At 39.0% G+C, this 16,818-nt stretch overlaps 1 protein-coding gene across 10 annotated transcripts in view; it reads right to left on the bottom strand.

The window, feature by feature from the left end:
* Positions 1–16,818, bottom strand: part of WDSUB1 (WD repeat, sterile alpha motif and U-box domain containing 1) — a 46,911-nt gene that overhangs the window by 22,530 nt on the left and 7,563 nt on the right. For all 10 annotated transcript variants that reach the window (XR_014540455.1, XR_014540456.1, XR_014540457.1 and 7 more), the window contains 7 exons: positions 13,408–13,500; positions 10,371–10,464; positions 8,921–8,954; positions 7,151–7,191; positions 6,780–6,886; positions 5,707–5,886; positions 316–456 (listed from right to left, as the gene is read on the bottom strand). Coding sequence is in view for 7 of the 10 variants with exons in the window: in XM_083579351.1 (XP_083435477.1) it covers positions 316–456; positions 5,707–5,886; positions 6,780–6,886; positions 7,151–7,191; positions 8,921–8,954; positions 10,371–10,464; positions 13,408–13,500 (690 nt within the window). In the remaining 3 variants the exon portion in view is untranslated. The remainder of the gene's footprint in view (positions 1–315; positions 457–5,706; positions 5,887–6,779; positions 6,887–7,150; positions 7,192–8,920; positions 8,955–10,370; positions 10,465–13,407; positions 13,501–16,818) is intronic.

Raw genomic sequence — 16,818 nt, 5'->3', positions numbered from 1 at the left:
ACAGACAAAATGGCAGTGTCCCTGTGACATATCCAGCAAGCTGTTGACCATCTGAACAACTCCACTAGACTGTGTAGATAAAATGGCATTCTTGGGCACAGGGACTACGCAAAGCCATAAAGAGCCTGCATGCAAGACTTTGCTGTATTTACCAGAGGAAAGGTTTCCCTTGCTGTTTGGGGCAATGCTATAAAAATATTGAGCACTAAAAGTTTCCTGAGTAGTTTTATATAATAAAGATAAATTATTAATACCTGAGCCTTTTTATCTAAACTGAAATAATAAAAACATATAAATCACTTTCGTCACACCTACCTGCAGCAATGACTGGCTCTCTCATAAGCTCCCTTGTTATGGGACATAGGAATTCATCAGGGATACCCAAACAGGCAGTTTTCATTTCAGTTCTCAGCTCCTCAATGTTACGCAATACTTTACTGCGAAGACCTAACGATTCTGGAAAGGAATTCACAATAATGGCACTTCAGAGACTTCTTAGTGCCACAATCAAACTTGAAAATGCTTATCTTATGTATATATTGCATAAAGCAGTGGTTCCCAAACTTTTCGCCCCCTGGATCATTTTAAAACCACTGGTGAACAATTTAATTATTTTTCTGTCTGTCATACCAATTGTAATGCACTGTGCTAGATGCTGTATGCTTTTAATTGTATTTTATTGTATTACAATTCAAATTGTAAGTGTTCTTTCCACAAATGCCATGGAGCACTTCTGGTATAAGTTCATCTCTGCTTTTTCTGTAACACTAAAAATGTCTAAATGTACCAATTGTGATACCTGGGCACACATTGCCCCTTCAAACATTATGGTATATTAGAAGAATAGCCCAAATGCTGCTGTTGTATAGTCTTTAAAGATGTCCTGAGACTACGGAGTGAGGATAGGGTAGGGGTAGGCTGGAGTTCTCTTTTTCTGTCATTCTCTGATGCACCTCATGTTCCCATAAATTACTGTATTTTTTGCTCCATGAGACGCATATTTTTCCTCCTAAAAAGTAAGGGGAAATGTCTGTGCATCTTATGGAGCAAATGCACTGGACGGCAGAGGGATCCCTCGACTGCCACTACAGTAGTGAGCTGAGGGATGCCTCCACAGCCAGAGCCATGGCTCCCATCTGTCGCTTTAAAGCGAGAGCTGTGCAGAGCCTGTCAGCGGCTCTTGCTCTGCTGGCTTCACAGCAAAGCTGTAAAGCAAGCAAAGCACCTGCCCCGGTGTCACCTCCTCCTTGCTCCGGAGTCACCGCGCTTTACAGCGAGGCAGGAGGAGGGATGGGCAAGCAAAGTGAGAGTTGCGCAAAGCGGGTTTGCTTGCTTTAAAGCAAGAAAAGTGAGAGCCGCTTACACGCTCTGCACAGATTTTTTTTTTCTTGCTTTCCTCTAAAATCTAGGTGTGTCTTATGGTTAGGTGCGTCTTATAGAGCGAAAAATGCAGTAATTGTAGGGGAATTGTAGGGGAATAATGTAACTGCAAAGACTAAAAGGCTACTTGCAGATGGGAAAATAAGACACACACCCCAGCAGATTTATTGCTGAAATATTGTCAGAGTGACTGTAGATACTGCAGCAGCATAACACTATTTTCAACCAATATCATCCAGTGAAGAACCTGACAGGAGAGCCTTTTAAATCACATTGCAGTCAACTTCGGCAGTATAAAGGTATTCAAGCAAATAAAAAACAAGCCTGTTTCAAAGTTGTCATTACAACTCATTAGCAATGCTCAGAATTCAGTCAGCAAACTATTAACGAACTCCCAAACTGCTTAGATGCCCCACCACAATCATTATTATTTGAACCTTTTATTACTTTCTATGTGGATTCTCCTTCACATGTGCAAAAGAAGAGCAGCTGGACTCATTAACTATGTTTGTACAGGAATTGATATTCTAGTGATGTTTTAGAAAGAAAGAAAGAAAATAACAGGTAGAAGGAGGTAGAGATAGTGGCTGGTGGGTGTATTAGCATACCTTTCCTTAATTCTAATGTGTAACCACATTGAATTTCAATGAATGTGAAAATTCTGTACTTTATTTCCATGGCCTTTGCTGTCCTAATTTAACTAATGTTTATGTAGTTACATGGCAATTAGCTTAGAAGAGAGGCTGGTTCTATTTGCATGGTAATAAAAAATTGTTCCAAAGAAGTGTCAAAAACAATCAAACAGACTAATGAAATGCTATGTAAACCATCTGCTGGTCACCTTTTCAATTAAAAAAGAAAAAACTAATGTAACAGGACGAGCCTAGCCAAACATGTAGAAGTTACACATGTTTTATCTCTATATGCTGTTGATTTTAATAATCTTTTGAACATCTTTTGAATTCTTGTTAAATAGTTTAAAACAGATATGTAATGCTTAATATTTTTGTAAACCACTTAGAGGTTTTCTTACAAGTGGTATATACTTTTTCTTACAAATAAAGTTAACTAAGCTAATATGGTGCACCTTCTAGGCAGATTAGACTACACGTGAATTTTAGCTTTTAGTTTCTCCACAGCATTTTGTCATTAGATGAGCTCAGGGAGCACCTGAGAAAACAGCATGTGTCCTGTTCTACCATGAAGCCAGGAGGCAGCTGGTCTGCACAACTCTGCTAATTTCCAAACACCACTAGAGTCCACAAAGGAGACTGCCTAATGCTTATGGCTGTCTATATTATATTGTGGTGGTTGTTTTGTAAACCACTTTGGAATCATTTATGTGGAAGGTGGCATATATGTGATTTAAAACAAATAATTTATGCTATAACAATAGCTTTTTCATGTGGGGTAGAACTTAAATAATCAGATACTTCATTAAGCATCTGGTTGGGCAGAACACCATTCCCAACACACACACACACACACACACACACACACACACACACACACACGTATGTGCCTATATCTGTATCTTCCTGTGATATATTCTATATTGTATTTATCACATTATGGGAAAGTCCATTAAGTAATATCTGCTATTGTCTTATTATGTTAATATTGTATGAATTATGGAGGACAGTGAGTTCTGCTAACTAAAATATTTTAAATTTTGTTTACCCAGTACATCACATAACTCGTCTCATTATGACATGCTCTGCCACATCTTCTATTATTTTCTTATTTGTAGCTTATAATTAGTTCTCAGTGGTGTCATTAAAAGTCCTAGTACTCAGGCAACAAGCTATTATGTTGATTTTTCCACAGTGGTAGTGTGTACGCTAGAGGTCAGCCCAGCTAGGGACTTCATCTTCAGTCTCACTGCTTTTATTTTTCATATAAGCCAACTATCAGCATTATCTTATTAGTTTCAACTGATAAGCTTGGAAACTTTTGGCCTCCTTGAATAAATAAATGCACACAGAAGCAATTCCTCTTCCACTTCTTAAAAAAGAGTTTGATACAGCATGTAATTTTTTATGGGTTCCGACTTTTGGGTGACATACAGAAAGAAGGTAAGGATTAATAGTGAATTTTAAAGGCTAATGAGATCATTCACTCAAACAGCTTTGTGCTTCCCACTCAGGCAGTGGCTGTGCCACCACTACTAGGCAGAGCAAAAACCAGAGAGATAAGCAAGACCATTGAAAGGCTATATACACACATACATTTATAGCACTGAAGAAAAGGGCACATTAGAACAGTCTGGTAACTTGTGTCACCACCCTCATGTTCATGGCACAGTAGAAGTGAAAGCAACTTGCAATCATATAGGCCCATCCCCTGTCCCATCTAGCTGTCCCTTGCTGGTTGGGGCCAAGGGAAGTTGTAGTCCAACAATATGTGGAGGACAGCAGGTTGAGGAAGGCTGTACCCTATGGCATAATTCTCCACGCATAATTTAATCTATTTCATAAAACTTAAAGAGTGGAAATCAAAGAACAGTTCTTAAAGTAGAATATGACAAAGGAACCCGATTCAAAACAAGTTATACAAGCAAGCAAAACAAATCATATGCTGCAGAGTAAGATGAAACTTACGGGCCACAAGACTGGAGAATGTTCCTTGAACACTCTAGAGACAAAAGGGTGTTTGAAAATACAGATCTAATACTACAAACATGCAGTCAGCTGTAGCTCACTGCTGCATATGCAAACCATGTTGAACTCAGTGTGTATATGAGGAATGGTCCTTAAAATATATATATCTTCTATTCAACTAAGATGAGTGGACAACTTTCTCCTCCCTCCTTGTCAATAGCCATACTCCCTTGGTGGTAATCTGATGGGAGTCTGCATGATGGCAATGGGCAAGACCAAAGCTGAAAGTATGCAGGGTTGGAGCCATAAAGGTGGGGCCATTCCTTTTCTACTACAGCAGTACCTCTAGTTACTTACTAAATTCGTTCCAGAGGTTCGTTCTTAACCTGAAACTGTTCTTAACTAGAGGTGTGCTTTCGCTAATGGGGCCTCTTGCTGCTGCTGCGCTGCCAGCACACGATTTTTGTTCTCATCCTGGGGCAAAGTTCTCAACTCAAGGTAACACTTCCAGGTTAGCAGAGTTGGTAACCTGAGGCATTTGTAACTTGAGGTACCACTGTACCTCCTTTCCTCTCTTTCTGCTACCCCACCCTGCCTTGGTTTCTCCCATCACCACCCCACTTCTTGCCACTCACATGAAATTAGGGAAAGGGGGGGAAATCCTAGTTCTTCAGACAATCTCACTTAGTAGTAGGCCATTTAAAGCAAAACTATTTATGTTGACTTGGAAAAAGAGAATAGAGGGAATGAACTCCTAGGTTCATGAAAAAGCTAAAAGCCTCCTGACTTTGAGCTCTGTACTCATTTATTTGAATCAGTTTCTAATACTACAGCCTGGATAAGGTCAGTTTATATGGTCATTTCAAGAACAACAGAGCCACCGGAAACCAGGCAACAACTGTTTTGTGCAGGGGTTGCGTTCCCGACCCACACGCACATCAGTGGAGCACGTGTAAGCCTGCCTCGTCCCCTTTTCTGGCCACTTCCAGGTTGTGGCAATGAGCACATGCATTGAACACACCTAAAACAGTTGTATTAACTACAGCAGCCTTTCTCAACCTGTGGGTCCCCAGATGTTGTTGAACTACAGCTCCCATCACCCCTAACTAGCAAGGCCAGAGCTCAGGGATGATGGGAGCTGTAGTCCAACAACATCTGGGGACCCACAGGTTGAGAACCGCTGGACGAGAGGAAGAGCAGAGCCAGATAGCTCTGCCTCTTTTTACAGAAAGCACTAAATGTATGAATTGGGCTGTGAATTTGTGTACTTGGGCTTAACAGAGTCAAACCACTACTGCAATACAAATTTACTAATTAAAATAACCCCACATGGCTAGCACAGCACAGAGTTATTGTGCAGCATTGATTCCTTGGCATATTTTTTAAAGAGAAGAAAAAACATTTTTTCTCTTTTTTGAGATCTCATGTTAACGTGAAATTATATTATAGTTATCGTTAGTAACAGGAAAACACCAAATGCAGTAGTGTGAAAATATATGTTATCTCTAGTACTGCCAAATAATTTTTCAAGAGTGATATTCACAAGATGAATAAACAGCATTAACCAACCTGGTTCCCTCCAGATATTTTGGATTACAACTCCCACCATCCCTGACTACTAGCCCTGAGAGTTAAGAGTCCAATAGCATCTGCAGGGCACTATGTTGGGCAAGGCTAGCATAAAAATCCTAAAAGTATTAACAAATATTTATCTTAACATTCTTACCAATTTTTAAATCATCAGCTAAGCTCTCTTTTGTAAGATTAAGAAGTTCTTTCCCATCGATGTTGTTCCTTTTGAAAATCTCAACTACGTCTTGTAAGCCATGTGTGCATAGCCAAGATGAAACCTCTTCTTCTGACCAGCTCTCTGCAAATATCTTTGGCTCCTCTATTGCTGACCTTTCTGGAGCAAATCAAAGGAAGATTTTATACAAGAAGAACGTATTTCAGGTGAAACAGCCCAGCCTTTAAACGTTGCTCTAAACTTGACTCTCAGTGTACATTTACACGTTTTAGAAAGTGTTACATAGTGTCCTTGACTTGTTAGAAGAGGAGAGGAATGCTGCTTTATTTTAAAAGGGCATAGGATGTCAATCAAATCAACCAAAGGCCTGGTTAAAAAGGAACGTTTTTGCCTGGCGCCTAAAGGTGTATAATGAAGGCACCAGGCAAACTTCCCTGGGGAGAGCATTCCACAGATGGGGAGCCTCTGCAGAGAAGGCCCGTTCTTGTGTTGCCACCCTCCACACCTCTTGAGGAGGCACATGAAGAAGGGCCTCAGAAGATGATCTCAGGGTCTGGGTAGGTTCATATGGGGAAAGGTGCTCCTTGAGGTATTGCGGTCCTCAGCCATCTAAGGCTTTATAGGTCAAAACAAGCACTTTGAATTGGGCCCAGAAACTAATTGATAGCCAGTGGAGTCGAACCAGGATCAGTGTAATATGCTCAAACTGTCTTGCTCCAGTGAGCAACCTGGCCGCTGAATTCTTCACTAGCTGAAGTTTCCAAACCTCCTTCAGAGGCAGCCCTACATATAATGCATTACAGTTATACTTGAATTGCATTGGTAATTTATTTAACATTTATAAGGATTTTCTGCAGTCTACATTTCTTGTAGCACCATGGAAAAGACCTGTCTTGAGACTTTGGAAAGCCACTGTCAGCCAAAGTAGTCTAGTCAAGATGGACCAATTATCAGACTCAATATAAGTTTATTCACATTTCATATAGATTGTATCTTAACAAATGTTGATGTAAAGTTTATAAAGCACATGACAAAAGCATTCCTTTACTAACCTTTCAGATGTTGCTTTGGTTCAAACTGCCAGATGTTCACAGATTTATCCATTGACCCCGTAGCAAATAGTGGCATATCTGGTGCAAAGGCACAAGTTGTAACATATCTAGAAATAAAAGTAGCTTGTTAGATACAATTCACATTTCACATATCACATTTTTTAAAAAAATTATTTTTTTACCAACCACCAAAACACAAACAGTGAAACCCTCCCCCCCCCCGGCAGCTGATACATCGGGTATACATAATCAATAATAACATATTCAAATCAACCATATGTACAATTCTATATACCTTAACATTCCTCCCTCCACAATTTTAACTATTCCCCTTGGCTAATATAATGAAAACTGTTATGCTAATATCCTACCTAGTATGCTGAGTCAAAATGTGTAAGATGCTCCCAGTGTTCTGCCAACAACAAAATATTGTGTATGTTAAGACAAACAAAAATACAACTATAAGCAATAATCTAAATTTCTACTGGAAAATGTCTACTGAAAGTTTCACAACCCAAAAAGGACAGATGTAAGGAATGTATTTACAGATGTTTACAACTAAGGACAAGGTAGTTTGAACAATTTTCCTGAAATTACAATAGAATCATTAGCTGTGGCAGAAGAAAATTTTTATAAATGCATAGACATCCCTCATCTTCCCACTTAAGAATTCTACCACTTAATATTACAGATGAACTGATCACTTAACATTTTATTTTATTTTATCACTGAAGATTATTTATCTAGAATTAAGCCACACATGAGAAAAAGCAGGAAGTGGAACATTAATAGAATTATGCTACAGAATAAAGACCTTGTGGTTAGCATACTTGGCCACTAGATGCTACCCTTCACAAACATATCTAACATTGTTTTATAACAATTACCTTCCTCTTAATAAAAATAGGATCTCTAAGCAGTATTTTCAGAAGTCACAAGATTCAGTTCCCAAAAGAAACATAGGACATATACCTCCCTAAGTGATGCCTTCACATATGTTTTAACCATGAAGGTTTACGGCACAATAAATCTGTGAGTCTAAGTTGCTACATATGCCAACATTATTTCTGTAACAGACTAATGAACATACCCTCTAAAACAAGTGTGGGGAACATTTTTGACCAGGCAAGCCAAATTTTTATCTTCCTCTAACCCACAGAGATCAACTTTGATAGGCAGTCTCCCATTTGTCAATCATCTGATGCTATGATGGCATCAGGTGACTGATAGATGGGTAGTCCCACCCAACTGTCAAAGTTGGCCTATGGGGAAAGTGGTCTGCTTTTCCCCATAGAGAACATGCTAGTGAAGCAGCACCCAGCAGAACTGAACCCTCCACTCACCAGTTTAATGCACCTGGCTGCAGGGATCTGCTTTGCCACCATATTCTCTGCAAAGGAATGCACTGGTGAAGCAGATCCCAGCATAATTGAATTGCTGGGTGCTAGGGTCATATTCCCCAATTAAGACCAAATCTTAATTGCTACTCATAGTTTGTTTCTCTCCAATTCTGATTCTAAACCATGAGCCCAGGGTCAGACAACACAATAACTCAAGACTGGCTTGTTATGTCCACAGCAAGGCAGTAGAAGTTTAAAATTATGGTTTAGTGTGACATGTGAACTAGTAAAAAAAAAAAAATAAGAGGTATTTCCTTCTCCAACTCAATCTTTCCAAGTGCTGATTGGATTATAAGATACTTGGGAGCCCAGCTCTATGGAAAGCACATGAAAAAATCAGGTGCCTCACTTGAATTTCTTTGGGTCAAGATTATTACAAGATGTGCCTTTAGAATATTTATTGTTCAGGTTCAAACAAAATTATGAAATAAAAACCTGAAATTACATACTGATAATTTTCAGAGGTTGATATGCTGGTCACAATAGCACCATTTACTATGCTGACTTTAAGATGTAAACAAGACAGTGAGCTATTACTGTAATTTAAACATTTTATTATGTTTGCTTAGCTTCTCAAAATGAATAAAAATATGTTAACAGTTCAACCCTATGCCCTGTTTTGTCTCCAAGAGTAAAGCGTCCATCTAATTGCAAGAAGTCCTGCACCACTGAAAAAAGCTCACAATTCCTTTACTACATTGCTATTCTTGCAAAATTATGATTAATATCTTAAATACTTACAGTTTCAAAAATCATTACTGTTTTGTCCACAGATCTAGGAAGAAATAAATCAAATTGTGTATATGTAAGAGAAATGTAACTGAAATACAGCAACATTTGCCTCGCAACAGAGATAAGCAACAGTTTTATATGCAGCTTTTACGTGTACCAACTCAGTAAGCTGCAATGCTAGTACTCATATTAGAACTCACTGTGGTACTCAAGACAGTGATTCAGGTTTTTTCCACCTTACGCTAACATATGGAGCTCTTCTTCCTTTGAAACTTCAAGAAAATGAAAAAAGGCTGGTAGAATAAGAACGGTGTTGGGAGCAAGCTGTTCTAAATGCCAATGCCTTAAGGATCCAACTGAGTAGCTAATAATCAGCAAAGCATAATCACCTCTGCTACACGAAGCAACAACATTTCCCAAATGCTTTTTTGCCTATTCAACTTCACATTTAGCCTTATATTCTGGATAGCTTTGACCTGATCCTCAGCTGAAGAGGAGTAGTGAAAGAGATGTCTGTGCTCCAAATTTTGGCAAAAGCAACTCAATATACTGCAGAATGTCTCATAATAGGAATTCACTGTGTGCAGAACTACTGCATAGAGAATGATGTTTCATCATGAATGAATGTGATTTGTTAAAGAATCCACTACCTACAGCTCGAAAAATTTGCTTAAGGCAAGTATCACCCATGTAGCTCAAGCAGCAAGGTCGACTGAATTCACGTTTCACTAAATTTCAGTTTAGCATGATGTGCAAGAGCCACAGCCCTCCCCACTCCCATGACTGAGAGTTTAGCAGCTTTTTGTTTTCCCTTTTGTTTCATTGTGGTTTGCCATGTTGTCCGGAGCAACCAACTGTGGTTAACAGTATGGTTAATATTAAACAAGTCAACTTCGAAGATAGCTTGTTGAAATTAACCAAAGTTACTGCTAACCACAACTGTGGATCCACTTCTAAATTCCTCCTTTCAATTGCAGATGGGCGGGGGGAGCGCATGAGTCTGAGACTGGCTGCAGCCAACACAACGTATTTTAAGTGTGACGTGCAAATGTGGCCTTTAGCTCCAGAAAAAAATGTGACATTTGTATGTATATTTTAGCTTACAAACCTTTTAAAAAGTGTAGGGGAATTGACCCATTGTTGTGGTTGTGAGGGCAGTATAAATGCTACACATTGAGAATGGCAAGTTCCATTATTTTAAATAGTGTATGTCCTGAAAATGTGGCACATGTTAAAATGAACTGCGTTCAGGGACACCATGCAGACCCCTACATTTTCATAAAGTGATACTGTAGCCATTATGACATCATATATAGGCCCATCTTCATTAATTTGGAATGGATTTTAAATTATATAGGAAGCTTCTATATAATTACAAACAAAAATAAACTAAGAAAACAAGTGAACAGAGCACAACGAATGTAAAACTGAATCATAAAAATGAAGCAAATATTCTTACCCAGAGACTAAAATCTGTCCATCGCAGGAAAATGCACAAGCCAGAACTGGGGCAGTGTGTCCTTTTAACGTATATTTACATTTCAGTTCAAGGCCTATACATTTAAAAATGAACATAATTTTTAAATTCAAGTCTGGAAAGGTTGTCATTTGATACTACCATTCACCCAGCCTTTAAATATGAAACTACTTAAAATTATGACAGCTTGGCTATATTCTGTGTCTTGACCCACATACCTGGACAAGCAACAAGTCTCCCCTCTAGGAAGGAAACAGTACATTTTAAGAAGGCAGCCTTTTATTCCAACTTTAATACCAGATTTCATTCACCCAAAAGGATCTGACACCCCTATGAAGTAGGACAGAAGGAACAAATAGAGGCAAGCATATGTGCTGGCTTGGCAGTCTAACCCCACACCATAGGGAAAATGCTAGCAGGAACCTAAAATGATGGTTCCTCATTAACAAAAATTCTCTTATTTAATTCTCCAGAATTAATGGCTGAGGTACATTAGCATGCTCTACGGCTGGGTTAGTACACACAGACAGGAGGCATGTTCATCGCCTAAGGAAATATGACATATCCAGAAGACATGTGAAAGCATTATTATGCCTGTAACACTTCACATTTTCCATTAAAAAGGTAGCTAGACAATTTGTAAAGGCCGTTATTTGTGACTAAGGTCTCACAAGTTTCCACAGTATCACAGAGTATACAAAGATTCACTCAAGTGGGTTTTACTATTACAGTGGTTTTGTTTGGAACAATATTTATTTCACTGTATCCATAGTTTAAAGACTGAGGAATACACAATATTCAGGTTCTGTATTTTTCGCTCTATTGGACGCAGTTTTCCCCCTCCAAAAATTGAGGGGAAATGTGTGTGCATCCTATGGAGCGAATGCAGGCTTGTGCCATAGTCGCGCGCAACCCCTCCGCAAGGAGAGGCTGCACGGGGCTAAAGGGGAAGCCAAAACAGCGAGTGGGATCCATCCCGCTCGCTGCCTTGCCTTCTTCCATAGTTGCGCGCAACCCCTCCGGCAAGGAGAGGCTGCACGGGGCTATGGATTCTTTAGCCCTGCGCAGCGTCTCCTGGCAAGAAGAGGCTGCACAGGGCTAAAGGGGAAGCCAAAACAGCGAGCGGGATGGATCCCGCTCGCTGCCTTCGCTTGTTCCATAGCTGCGCGCAACTGCCAGAGGCAGGGAGAGGTTGTGTGCAGCCTGTATGCTGCTCTTTGGGGCTGGGGGGGGGAATATTTTTTTCTTGATTTCCCCCCCTAAAAACTGGGTGCGCCCTATGGTCCGGTGCGCCCTATGGTGCGAAAAATACAGTATTTATTTCTAGGGGAAAACACTGTAAAATTCCACATCAAAGATCTCGAAACAGTAAAATTTAATAGTCTCCCACATTGCAATTCTAGAAAATACTAAATTACTGTGGAATATTTTATTGCTTCATGTTTTAAAGCCACAAGACACCCAGTTTTATGGTATGAAAATCATATTGTGCTATCAGAATATTAACAATATGCAAATATTTGCAGAGCATAGTACATTTCAGTATGCTGGAAGAAAAGAAAATAGGAACATATGGGATATATGGGGCAGACTGCAAAGCTACATTAGCAACAACCCAAACAATCCTTTGTTTAGCTGAATATGTTTCAATATATTGCACAAAGCCATTCAAATCTTTGCTTCAAGAACTTCCTGGCTTTCCACTGTGTTATGACAAGATTTATGCTTTTCAGCATAGCTTTTATACGTAAACCATGGTTATACACATGCTATAAATCTAATGTTTATGCAACATATAAAAAGCTGTTTTAATATATGAAAACATATTGAAGAAAGCTTTTTAGACTCAAATTATCTTCATACAATATGAAACAACAGAATAGACATCGTGCACTGAACAATGACTATTATGCTACTCAATCAGTCATTGCACACGGTGCAGCATTAACACACAGCTTTAGAAAAGACCTCCTTGTTTTTACTGTTTTCATTGCTTCTTACTGCTTTCGGTGTATGGTATTATTTTGTGCCTTTATAACACTGTAAGCTGCCCTGAGCGCTGTGGCTACAGTGGAAGGGTGTTGAAGACAATAGAAGCAAACTCCCTTTACTGAAGGAAATGTATACTTAGCATTGGTTTTTTTCCAGGTAAACAGCCAGAATTGTAACCTGCAATCCATGCTGGATGAATTGGGGAGTGGGCTCCACCAACATAGAGGCCCCTGCTGTACCCACTAAAAGTGTGGCAGTAAGGCCCCCAAATGGGACATTATGGGGGAAGCAATGGAGCTGCTGAACCCAAAGCCAGCTTGTTTCCTGGAGAGGAGCATAATATGGCTGCCCCCCCTCCACTTGCTGGAATGAGAAGCAGGGCTTCAGACACAGAGTCACACCTCAGTTCCATCCAACTACTCCCAGTCAGTGCTTCAATTGCTCCTAGGGCACTCATTGTTCACTAGAAAGTGACTTTCCATTGTTTGGGAAGTGCCCTTTCTTTCCTTTTAGCTTTGTGCGTATAGTAGCCTCCATCATAACTCTAATTACAGAGCCAGTCACCTGTGGCTACCCTACACTAAGCAGGGAGTTGGACTAGATGTCCTTCAAGGTCCCTTCCAATGCTCTCATTCTATGTGGATGGTACTGGTTGCCAGTTGGATACTTGTAACTAGGAATGTTAGCTTCATTTGCATTGACAGCATGCATCTATTCCACTCAGACAGACAAATTTGTAACTCAGGTCAGCTACTGAGATGCAAGTCTGTGGTGAAGCTAGAACTAACCACAGGATACCATACCATATCAATGTTGCCTAATGGCATGGCCCTTAATTGCGGTAATTTCCCAGCATTTTGGCGCTTGAGTGAACATGGAAATCCCATAAAACAGCATGTTAAACTGATATTTTTTGTTAACTGAATATTTCTTACTGTTTGAGCAGAAAACAATTTAAAAGCAAAACAGCATGAAAGCTAGCAATTTAGTGTAAGAAGATTAATATTATTGTTATTATTATACATACCTGTATGATCAGCGAGTGAAATAAGCCATATCTTAATTGTGCTGTCCTGACCAGAAGATGCCATTAGGAAATAGTTAACATCTTGCTTATTACCTGATTAAAAAAATTTTTTTTTAAAAAAATGTATTAGAAAAATAGCAAAGCAAGCAAGATTTCATTTTTTTAAAAAAACAATGTCTACATGTAAATTGGACATACACAGTTAGAATTTCTTTAAAATGTTTCCTAGGGATTAATAAAAAATATGTTCTAAAACTTCTGTATATATGTACCATTACTATGATCCTAAAGTCTGTAGTCAAATAAAAGCATGCTCTTAGAAAATTGTATATGAAGAGGCAAAGGGTGGTAATCTGTATGGAGAATATGGAGAGTTCCTTTGTTGTGTCCAATTCAAGTCATACCAACTGCTTGCTCATAATCATGTGGGCTAAGCATATCTTCAGAAACTTCACCCATATAACTTCCCAGCCCCCACACATACACTATTAACACTGCACAGAAATGGGCATACACCAGTACTATATGGTAAGGAACAAGTAGATGTCATTCACCCCAATCCTAACCATTGTCACTTAGAAATAACTTCTGGTTTTAATGAGGCTTGGTTCTATATATGCATGATTCCTACAGTTTCTGAGAATTTGAAGTTACGGACACCAGTGCAACTGAGGACTACCATCAACTGGGAGGATTGCCTGGAAGGAAAGCAGAGCTGCCTAACAGCAAAGGGTTATTGCAATAGCCCTATAGCTACTGTAGAAAAATAGGTCTGGAGCACACAATGAGTGGCATTCAACTAAGGTTGATTCGGAGTAGCCCTGTTGAAATTAACAGAGTTCCTTAGTCACGTTCATTAATTTCAGTGATCCTCCTCTGAGTAAAACTTAGTTGGGTACCACTCAGTGTGGTAGGATGGGAATCACCTCTGTAGGTTAAAATGTCCCAGGAATTTGTAGAGTTGCAACTAGAAAGAGATTACCGTTTATTTTTAAATATTCCTCAGAAAGTCTGTAATGCAAACAGACTTCATTCCAGTAATCCCCCATGGGAAATAACTCTTAGCTTCAAAACAAATTAGAAAGCAGCTAAAACTGGGGTGTTTAGGCTATATTATGCACACTTTTCATTATCAGTACTCAAATTGCTGTGACTAGCCCTATTCTGCAGATTTTCTTGTCACTTCTGGAATCAATTTGCAACCCACCCTTTCTTCACTTCTGATTTTTTCAGAGGATATTTGACCATAAACAAAACAGGGTTTCACAAGTGAACCACAACACGTGACATGAAAAGAAGAAAGAGTTATTTATAGAACACATTAAATTCTAAAAAGCCAATTAGTAAACAACTGCAGGGAAAGGAGAAGATTTGCTGTAGCTGGCAAGATGGAAAAATGAAGAATAGCTTTTAGTAGTTTTCCCAAAAGGTGAGAAAAACACATCTCTAGTGAGTGCATCACTGTCAAAATCAAAGGCAAAAATATATATAATGACTGTATACACGTCAAGCAAAAAGCAAGAAATTCCTATCAACAGAAAATGGAGATCCAAGAGAAAATTGTCTCAAATAAATCTGTCTATTATTATACAGGGATTCTTAGCTACAATAAAAATAATAAATCAGATATTTACAACACAAGTCTTCAAACAAAGATAATGAAACATGATAAAGAGAATATAACTGACTTACAAAGCAGTCAAATGGATATGGTACCAATGGGAAGGAAATAAACTACATCAGTTCTAGAGGTGTACCATGGTTTCATGCCAATCATATGCATGCCAGTGGGCTCTGGATCACGCAGATCCAAGGCTGCCCCCACTCCACCAGAAACCTGATGGTAGTATATCTAAGCCTACAGAGCTTTCTGTGGGTGAAAAGGGGGGCATCATGTAGCATAAATGCCTTTCTGTTGAATGGCCTCCCTCTTCAGTAGCAGAGCAGGATTTGCACTGCCATTACAATTGCAGACTTACTATAGCTTCCCAAATAGTATTTTAAAGCAATTAAAATATTCCTCTTCTAGGAAAGATAGTTGGGTAGAATATGTACTTAACATAATTTAAATACTATGGGGAAACTGTCTAAATTGAAAATAATATAAAAGAATTATCTTTGTATTACTTTGAATCAAAAGTTTAAATACAAGTTCAGTTTTGTGGGTTGCATTCTAAGTAGCATTTTGCGCAACTTCCACTCACACCATAGAACTTCCCCCCTTCTCCTCTCCCTAGATATGCATACCCTCCCACATTTCCCTGATGAAAATAAGGATGTTCTATTCAATAAAATTATTATTATTATTATTATTATTATTATTATTATATCCCACCCATCTGACTGGGTTGCTCCAGCCACTCTGGGCAGCTTCCAACATATATAAAAACATAATAATACATTAAACATTAAAAAAAAACTTCTCTATACAGAGGGGTCTTCAGATGTCTTCTAAAGATTGCATAGTTACTTATCTGCTTGGCTTGGGGGTCACATAACTCTATACCCACAAGCATTTCTCTGATGAAAATAGGGACATCCTAAGGAAAAGCGGGACATGTAAATCCGGGACTGTCCCTGGAAAATAGGAACACTAGGGGGTCTGGATACGTTCTGGGGTTTCCAACTCTCTGGAGCAGATTTGAGGTGGTACACAGTGTGCATGCAGGGAAGAGGGGGAAGTCCCATTGCACAAGCAGATGTCATTCCGCTTGTGCATTTATTTACTTGAATAACACCTTATATGTTTTTAGCACATTGATAACCACTGCATTTATGAAATTAATAACTGGTAAATATGCCAACAATTCTATTAGCATTATTTTAGATTGTAAGAACAACTATAAAACTTTACACGATGACAAAAGCAATCCTTTGTAAAATAACAGAATATCAAAGCTGAAATCCGATACAAACTACCTGGAAGTATATCCCACAGATGCAATGAGACTGAGGGCCAAAGTAGATCGAATAATACTTTTATTTAATCCTGGGTGAGGGGAGCAATTTGCATTAGGACTACAACACACGATGAGCGGAGGCTTACTCCTTTCCTCACCATTTATGCATCACACACAAAAGTAGTTGCTCAGAGCTGGGTCAGGCAGCAGCCTGATCCAATGCCTTGAGAACAGGCAGATTCATTTCATTGCTATATAAAAGCACTGCCTCCAGTCTTCCCAACAAGAAGGAGGAGGGGGTGTAATCTAAACAGGGTCCACTTTACACCAATTTACCACCATTTCAATATGATCTAAAACAGGATATATGCAAACTTCACTTATAGTAAGTTCAATTTCTATGTTAGATCCCATGATAAACTGCCAACATTTTTAAACAGTAATAGTATGAATATTGAAGTAGAAACTAATGAAGCGTTCTCAAGGTTCAAATCAGATGGGAGATTAAGGA

Source organism: Podarcis filfolensis, assembly GCF_964270895.1.
Source record: "Podarcis filfolensis genome assembly, chromosome: 1".
NCBI lineage: Eukaryota > Metazoa > Chordata > Lepidosauria > Squamata > Lacertidae > Podarcis > Podarcis filfolensis.
The sequence above is the reverse complement of the archived record's forward strand: the minus strand, read 5'-3'. Positions and strand labels throughout refer to the sequence as shown.